Source organism: Podarcis pityusensis, assembly GCF_964106645.2.
Source record: "Podarcis pityusensis genome assembly, chromosome: 13".
NCBI classification, from domain to species: domain Eukaryota; kingdom Metazoa; phylum Chordata; class Lepidosauria; order Squamata; family Lacertidae; genus Podarcis; species Podarcis pityusensis.
The window spans coordinates 20,674,122-20,683,390 of record NC_138038.1 but is presented as its reverse complement, the minus strand read 5'-3'; the positions used below and the strand labels follow the sequence as shown (position 1 = coordinate 20,683,390).

The following is a 9,269-nucleotide window of genomic DNA, read 5'->3' as shown; positions in this document are numbered from 1 at the left end:
AAGCTGATTGTAAGAATCTGCAGAGGGTGAGAATCACTTGCTGTCTAATAGGCAAAATACGACGGTACATCACCATTTGTTCCGTTCACACCCTGGCTTAAATTTTGGCTACACAACCCTCTTGAAAATAATAATAATAATAAAATAATAATAATACAGTGTCAGTCTTCGCACTCCTTTAAATCTGTATTTGAATCCTGCATCTTTGTCATGGTTACAGAATCTTTTTACACGTTTGGCTTTTTGAAAGCTAAATTATCTCCCTTGGTTTGCAGTTGGGTGTACAGGCAAAAGAGGACAGCCGTGTCAGGCAAGGATCGATTTGATACAAGTGGCATTCAAAACACGAAGCGCGTCTAGCTGGAATGGCAGTGACGGTAAACTAAGTAGTAGTTATGGGGAGAGTGTCAGAGAGAAGAAGGCAAGATTCCTGTCACTGGTCCCTGCCTACAATATATAGCATTCCCCTCGCCCCAAAAAAGCATGTGCTTTTTGATGGAATGACTGGTTTACACAATTTTCAGGGAAACTGGCATCTTTTTGGCATTTTGTTGCCTACATACAAGATAACAACCATTTGGCGCAGGTGTCTGATTTAAACTGTATGCAACTATCAGATATCCTGAAGCGGCGGCGGGGGGACGACAACCCACTTATTCCTTCAAAATACCCTTCTGCTGAATATAATAAGCTGGCCTAGCCTTATCTGCCTCCCAAGGGTGGTGCAAGGGCCAAACAGAGCAGGTTGTGGAGCAATACCTTCTGCTTCTTTGATTCTGTAATCGCAAAGGGAATACAGAATTTGTTTCCTGGCTGTGCCTATAGAAATGGAACCCTCTCGACCAGGATTTAGCTGTCCGGAAATCTAAACAGTTGCCCTGTTCTAGAGTGGCTGAATCAAAGAGTGCCTAATACGTAGGGTGGAGTATTTGAGGTTGTGTGTGCATTTTTAGTTGGCGGTGTGAGTACTGCGCTCACTCACTGAACACCGACAGCACCCTTTTTAGATTTAAAATCCTACTTGCACCTGTGGATGCCGTTAGCCAGATCAGGGTCTGCTGCTTCCAAAAAGCCGAAACTTGGCTTTAAAACAGCGGTGCCTGAGTAATAAAAGGGTTCTGTAGGACTCGAAAGCTCACTTCTAGCCTTTCAAATATCTGCCCTGGTCCAGCATTTCTCCAGCAAATAGGAATCCTAAGTCACGGCTTCCTTAAATCTGACACTCTCCCTTTTAATCAGGGTCATTCCAGGCACTGCATGTTCATGATGGAAGAGGGAAAAGACCCCCCAGCACCAGCCCGTGCCTTGGCTTAGTTCAGGTTGGGTGCCACCCCCCCACCTCCCCAAGCCTCTCAGCCAGCGTTATCAAGCAGCACCCCAAAGTGCCTGTTTGAGCTGCATGTCATGCCAGCCTAAAGGGCATGACGACCATATATACATATAATATGAATGAATATAACCAATTCATGTTTGTTTATCTACCTCTTAGCACCAATAGATTAAAAAAAATAAAAATAAAAGTAAATAGGGTAGTGGATAATACAACATGCTGTGTAGTGTAGGGAGAAAAATACTTCTGTTTTTTTTCCAAAGAAATAATTGTTCTGCTTAATAAATAAATAAATGAACTAGAAATGACGGGCGCTCTCTGCATTTTAAAGCAGACTTGGGGGGGATTTGTAGAGGGCTGTGGAATGATGGGCTAGAGGCAAGGTGTGTCTGCAGGTAAAAGATGCTTGGTGCGGCCGACGTGTTTCTGCAACGGGTGCATCGCAGAGCAAGCCGCAGTCTTGATTCCTGCTACGGAATCACTGGGACAAGTTGCTGGCCCCGATCCAAAGAACAACGGGGGCAGGGTGTGGGGCGTGTTTCAACTGTGTGTGTATGCACGCCCAGGAACATCAGGAGTGAGCAGAGTAGGCGCATACAGGAAACCACCAAGTCTGTGGCTTCTACAGGTTAGATTGCGTTTATTCCTGGGACAGAGAATCTCGGCTGCTCAAGCATCCATCTGTAAAATGGTGGCAAAATAATCCCTTGCCGCTTTGCTGTGAGGGAGGGTAAAGGCAACAGAGACTGGGAAGCAGTTTCTCTATTGAGAAACTAATTCACAGCCACAAGCTATTTTGACAACAGTGCTCTCAGGGCAGCTGCTGGTGTTCCACCCAGGCTGCATTGCCCAACTCCCCTCTACAAGCCGATTAACCCTGGTTTTTAAAGTGTGTGTTAGTTTGTAAGAGCCCCGCAACCTCAACTGTTTCGTCCCCCCTTTTATGACTTTGTTTTAAATGCACCACCTGATTACTCGTTTCTCCTCTTTCCTAACAAAACCCCATCATAAGTCCCCACTCCCATTTTCTTTCCACGGTCTTGGCGTAAGCGCTGGCAAGAGTTGAGACAGCTATCCAGCAGTGATTGATTGAATTGTGCCTTAGATCCACAAGTGCATAGTCTTTTGCAAATCTTTTCCTCGTTTGAGGGTACTGAACACACACACACACACACCAACAACAACCTCACTAGATCTGTGTCAATGGTTAATTGAAATAACTTGAACTGGGGGGTGGGGGGTAGGAAGGACTCGTAAGAATTGTTTTGTTGGATGAGAGTCCATAAGTCCAGCTTTAGGCTAGCAGTCTTGATTCCAACAGGAACAACTTAGATGGCTCTGGGAAGATCAGAGCGAGAAATGACAGTCATTTTCTAGCCACCTGTTTTGCCACCAGCATCAGAAATACTGCCTCTGAACATGGAAGGGTTAGTTTAGTTAACCTGGTAAATGTCTCTAATCTTTCTCTGAAGCCATCTCAGGTGTGAAAAAAAGCAAGAAGTTTACTTCTTTCAGTTACTTTGCTGGAGACCTTGTATTAAAGCTATTTTGCTACTTGGGTGTAGGTCCCAATTCCTTCAGAGCAATCGGTTGTTAAAACGATTTTATGACAAGTCACATGTATATGCAACGAGGTTATGTGAATTTGGGGGGGGGGGGGATCTGTTTGCCGTACAATATTATAAGGACATGTAAAAAAAACAACAGCGTCCACTGTTTTCTCTTTTTTATTCTAAGCCATTGAAATCATCACAAATTCAGACTAAATCTGAAAGGCTGTGCTCTTAACAATTGTTTTCCTCCCTTTTGGTCAACTGTATTAAAAAAAAAAGTTGGTTTTTTTTGTTTTTTTAATCTTTTTTCTCTTTCAATTCCCCTTTCTGTTCTTAGACTCCTTGTCTATTGCATGAGGCAGGTTAGTTGGCTCACATCCAAAGTTGCGACTACAGATGGACTGCGAGCTCCATTTTTACTTCCAGCTTGGTTATTGCCACAAACTGCTTTACTCCACTGTTTCATTTTTTTTAATAAAACGGAAAAAAAAATCATATTTTAATTTGTGCCCTGATTTAATATTCAAATCATTATTAATGGTGCTTTTCATGTGCTTTCATCCTTACAGCATCCCTGTAAGGTAGGGTGGGGGAACTTTTCCAGATCAAGGGCATCTCTGAACATACATTCCCTGAGTTTGATGGGGAACCGCAACCGACAAACCATGGCTGCATGCAAAATGCCTAGCCCAATTTAGCAGCTACAGCCCTACGTGATTAGAGCCAGTAAATCACTTTGGGAATAGGGAGTGAAGTTCTGACTTCAATATTCCTCTTCCCCTGCAAAAAAAAAAGTTGACCAGGGTATTATCACTGACCACCTCTGACTAGGGCTACAGTTCCATTGGCTGATCTTCTCAACTATGGTTCAGTTGAGTCTGTTCCAATCAACCCATAAAAGGAATGCCTCTCTTTTTTTGTCGGGTTAGAACATTTCAGACAAAGCATCCCAAAGACCATTCTTGGGAGCAAGTCTGCAAATAGAAGATTGTTCGGGACCAGCGTCCCTCGCTCCAGGCCTGCTGCAGCTGGCTAGCCACCGCCCTCCCAATCGCCTTGCACAGGAAGGGAATAATACGAGACAGCTCAGTAATATTTCTAAAGGCTCTGGAGTCAGGAGGGCGTCTCCAAGTTGGGCCTTCTCACCACCCCTTTCAAGGCAGTGAGCAAAACTCCTGTAATGAGGCATTAACCACTCCCTGCACCCACTGAGTCAATCCCTTCCTACTAGATTTTACCACCCATGATGGGCTGAGTTCAAGAGGGAATGCACTCAGCCTCATGGCCACAGGTATCCTGTCCATGCCATCATCCCCTGGAATTGGTCCCCCAACAGTGCTGCTCATGGGATCTCTCAACAGACCTGGACTAACTGGCATGAGTGAGTTTTTTGCCCTCAAAAGTGCCTTGCAGATTTTTCACAGCAGGCTACTGAGTGGTCTATTGCAAATGAAGAGGTACCAACCAATTTAACAGTCTCTAGACAGCTCTGTTGAGCGATTCACTCAGGAAGCAACGGGGGGCTGAGATACATATATGCTCTTTGCCACAGGCACATGAAAGGTGAGGCTGTGTACTTGCACCTCTATGTGGTCGGATTCAAGCCATGACTTGTACCACCTGTGCTGCAGTTGTTGTCTAGCTTGCTTCATTGCCCAGAGGGCCTCAGAAAACCACAAATTCCTGAATTACTTGTGGTCAGACAGGGAGCTTCGGCGTGATTGTGCCAATGGCCTTCTCTCTATCTCAGTATTCTACTGTGAAACGAGTGCCTTGACAGGAGTACCAGTCATACTGCCTGGAAAATTCCCCCAAAGCATTCAGGAATACCTCAGACTCTATCTGTCTCCAACTTAACTGGTCCTCCAGACCTGGGGGTGGGGGCAATCACAGCCAGGCCAATCCACAACAGAAAGCAATCTGCCCATGTGAAAATAGGGTGATGGCTGCCCACTCACCAGATCCTTGCCAGTCCCCTATGTGGCAAAAACAGACCCAGGGTATATAACCTATGACATATGTCAGGTGCACGTTGTACTGAAACAGCTCCATGGTTGTCATGGAAAGCCATGAAGTCCAGAACCAACACCAAACCAGAGATTGACCTCAAGAGAGGGAGGTGGTTGGGCAGCAGGATAGTGCAGATAAGATCCCCGTTGTGCCAGACACCAAGTACAAATGTTCACATTGAGTTCCCTGAGGGACTGGCCTTGTGTTGGGAATGACAGGACTTCTGGATGACAGCTGTGTGTCACCATGTCCCTCTGACCTTGACTGATACTGCACAAAATACCCAGGTGGACAAAGCTGGGTAGGGTCAGCCGCCGCTACCTGCTTGCCCTCCTGGGTCTCCGTAACACGCACCAGGTAGACCAGATCAGCCATGATCAGATCATGGCTGAGTTGTTCTTTTCTGGACTCACCCAGTGTTAGCCAATAGTGTCACCAGGTCAGCATAGGTACTAAAGTCTACTGAACAGCTGAACAGGGACAACTAACATCAAGAGTCTGGCTTCCCACTCTCCTATGACGATGTCGCCTACTGCCCTTTCCATAGCTCTCTTCCCCAAGACCACTGGATCTTCCCTGCCTGTTCCCTCTGACCCAGACTTGTCTTTTGTTTGCTGCGTTTGGTTTTCTCCACTCTCAACGCAACTGCTCAACTCCACCAAAGGAGAACCAAAGCTCTTCCCACCCTCTCCAGTTAGGAGTTACGGGAGGGACAAAATAATAGTATCCTACTCTGTGGGAGGATACTGTGCGCCAAGTGCAAGTGAACAACTGCCCTGTGAAGAGTGCAAAAGTGTCTAACCACCTCAAAGTTCACTCCAAACTAGCTCCTTACCCCTCCTTAGCCAAGAACCTTCCCACTTGCACCAGGGGCTTGACTGTCACTCAGAACCCATATGCAGCCTCAAACTCCATTCCACCTTCTATCATTAAGGCTGTCTATCACAAAAATGTACCACGGGTTCTTGTTCCTGCCCCTTGTCTCCCCAAAGGAGTGGCTCCCTTTGGTGTCTCCCCTTTGGGGTTGTCCCCACTGGAGTCGGCCCACAGCTGACTCCCTTTTTTAATCTCTTTCAACCCAGTTAGCTGATAATTATGCTCTGAGGATCAGGGGCTTGCACTCACTCCCTTCAACACAGCCTCCTCCTGTTGCATAAAAAAGATCAGAAAAAGCAACCTGAAATAAAAACTAGAGTGGAAAGGAAAGATGGGTCAGCATTCACAGGTTTGCTTCATGGTTTTAGCTGGCTTTAAAAACAGCCAGGGTGAAAGTCCGTAGAGAAATTAAATTCCACTTTAGCACAGCATACAACTTCCATATACTGCCTTTAACACAGAGCAGATAACAAAAATGGCCGCCGTCTCACCACACAGGCGTCTCAGTGGAAGAAGAGTGTGTTTGTGGCAATCCATGGCACCTTAAATACGCATTTCACAGTAGGGTCCTGTTGCGAGAAACCCCCCAACAGGGAAGTCCCACAAAAGATGATATTAAGCAAGAGCTCTGGTTTTCAGTCAGTGGCTTTTGGCCACTTTTGTGGCTCCAGTCAGTTGCTTGTTCCAAGAGTCCCTTCAGGTGAGCCCATTGCCACTTGAAAGATGCCCTCTAGGGGATTCAGGAGCAGTAGAGTTGAAATACGGCAGTCAAGCCTTTGTGTAGCATTTCATCCTGTTCTTAAAGTAATGTAAAGCCAGTTTGAACCGGACCTGCTCCTGAGTATTGGCCCGGAATCTGCCGTAAGTCTTCTCGACGTCAGCCTCTCGTGTGTTTTTCGCACTGCCGTGTGGCTGGTGACCGACGACAACATGATTGCAGGAGCCGACTCGCAAAATCCCCAGTCCATCCATAAAATATTCTGAAGGGAAGATTGGGGCGAGAGAAGTCAGTGGACTAGGGTTAGGAAACCTCTGAGCCTCCAGCTCTTGCTGGACTGCAACTCCCATCATCCCTGACCATTGGCCATGCTGGCTTCGGCTGACATGAGTTGGAGTCCAGCAACACGGGGGGGGGCAGTCACAGGCTCCCCATCCCTGCAGTAAGTAAATCACTTAGACGACATACTTTTGAATAAGAGACCTCCGTTCATACTTGTTCTCTGCATGTAGGAAGCACATGGAGCAGGGCCGCAACTCCTGGCCAACCTACACATTAAATGTAGATGTCTCAAACATGAACTCTACAGCTGAGCAGCTACCCTCACCTCCATGCAATCTGCTCCCCTGATCACACAGAGGTCTTGGCCACGTGGCTACTACCCTTCCCACAGACATCTGGTTTGCTCCTGTGTGAACTTGATTCTGGATTATCATTAGATGGCCCTTTGGCCTAATCCAGTAGGCTTTTCTTAAGTTCTTATGATGGCCATGCCAAGAGCAGAGGGCATTGTGCAGGCTACCCCCTTTCTGATGCCTGTGTATTAGGGAGTGTGGGTGACCACTGGGATAAGATAACTTAGCAAGCCAGCCTTCTCAAAGGCTTTCAAAGCAGAGGCTCAACAGTAATCTCTTGGGGATGTTTTCATTCTGGGCTTGATGGCCTACACCACCCCCCTCCAACTATATGATTCTATGAAAAGGAAGACAGGAAACTCAATTTGCAATGCTCATTCTGACCTCACCCGGAAAATTAGCTTCTGAAAAAGACAGGGTTTCAAACAGGTGTGGGGCTTCTAACCTGGGCGCAAGTCTCATTTTTGACCCATGGGGCCTTTCCTCTCCAAACCACACCCACCTGCCCCTACGCCACGGGGGACCAGTGACATAGTATGGGTTGCCAGTGCCCGGGGGGTGTGTGGGAGGTAGGGAAACGGACGGAGTACCCATGCACATCCAACTGCCTAATGGCGCCCACGTCACCCAGGAGATTGCAGCCACAGAGATGAGAAAAGAAGAGTCGATCCTTTATCTGGAGAGGTCACTTCCTGGTTCGTATGGAGAAGCTACTTTTAAACAGAGTCCAGCAATGGAAGCAAGCAGCTGTATTGAGGCAGCACCGGGTTGAAATTTTGTGCCCAGGGCAACTGCCCCTCTGCCCCCCCCCAACTATGCCACTATAAGGTGACGTCAGGTAGAGACCTACTTACTTTCCGCTGGTAAAAGGTAAAGAACCCCTGGACCGTTAAGTCCAGTCAAAAGGGACTATGGGGTTGTGGCGCTCATCTCACTTCAGGCTGAAGGAGCCGGCGTTTGTCCACAGACAGCTTTCTGGGTCGTGTGGCCAGCATGACTAAACCGCTTCTGGAGCAATGGGACACTGTGACGGAAACCAGAGCGCATGGAAACGCCGTTTACCTTCCCGCCGCAGTGGTACCTATTTATCTACTTGAACTGGTGTGCTTTCAAACTGCTAAGTTGGCAGGAACTGGGACAGAGCAATGGGAGCTCACCCTGTCACAGGCGGGGATTCAAACTGGCAACCTTCTGATTGGCAAGCCCAAGAGGCTTGCTGCTTTAGACCACAGCGCCACCAGGGACAATGTTAGCACTATATATAATCTGGAGGTTTGTGGAGTGGGTGGGGCATGTGACCTTACCTGAGTGAGCCACCCTTTGCAGCTTAGGGTCAAACCCAACACGCCTGCTCTCCTCAGTACGAGCGAGGAAGAAGTTGACTACGCCACTGGCAACCACACAATTGGGAAAGCCTTTCAAGCGGTGGTAAGAGCCATATCGGATGTGCAGACAACTGCTGTCCTCTCCTTCCTCATAGATGACCTTAAACTTGTAGTCATTGCCACCAACGCTGCCTCCGACCTACATAGTACACAGGTACCTATCAGCACTTGACAGACTTCACCATGGTACTGCTGCCATTGAAACGCAAAGTCCTTTCCACAGCAGGGTTGGGGAAGCTGTAGATATTGTTGGGCTCCAACTCCCCTATCCCTGACCACTGGCCATGCTGGCTGGAGGTGGAGTCTAGCAATATTTGGAGGTCCAACACTTCCCCATCCCTGGACTAAAGGATGCACCCAACTAATTGGGCAGCTGGTTACATATTAAAACTGGCAATTATTTCTAGAAGAAGAATCTGGACAGACTACAGATGGAAGGATATTCTCACATGGAGTCTTCAAAGATGATGCTTGCATGTGACACGTGGATGCAACCTCCGAAAACGAAAAATGCTTCCGAACGGCCATTTTCTTAACCATGTGCAAATTTATACAGATTTCACTGAGCAGTTAAATGCATGCAGATAATTGGCCTGCAATCTTACACATTCTTACCAGACCTACTGAGCACAGTGGAACTTGCTTCTGAGTAAACATGCACAGGATTGTGGTGTAAGATTTCTTCAACTAGGTTACAGCTGCAACCTAAAAGCACAGCCTCCTTACGTGCTATTGAATCTGTTAGAGCAGTGTTTCCCAAAC

The 9,269-nt window shown here is 47.2% G+C and overlaps 2 protein-coding genes across 3 annotated transcripts in view; both read right to left on the bottom strand.

The window, feature by feature from the left end:
• CALCOCO2 (calcium binding and coiled-coil domain 2) overlaps window positions 1–9,269 on the bottom strand; it is a gene marked incomplete at its 5' end in the record, with an annotated part of 193,952 nt that overhangs the window by 183,282 nt on the left and 1,401 nt on the right. The window lies entirely within an intron of this gene.
• The window catches only part of B4GALNT2 (beta-1,4-N-acetyl-galactosaminyltransferase 2 (SID blood group)), a 37,260-nt gene continuing 30,976 nt past the window's right edge, over window positions 2,986–9,269 (bottom strand). For both annotated transcript variants that reach the window (XM_080979393.1, XM_080979392.1), the window contains exons 10-11: window positions 8,427–8,646; window positions 2,986–6,749 (exon numbers count right to left, since the gene is read on the bottom strand). In XM_080979393.1, the coding sequence (XP_080835519.1) occupies window positions 6,538–6,749; window positions 8,427–8,646 (432 nt within the window). In that variant the 3' untranslated portion in view covers window positions 2,986–6,537. The remainder of the gene's footprint in view (window positions 6,750–8,426; window positions 8,647–9,269) is intronic.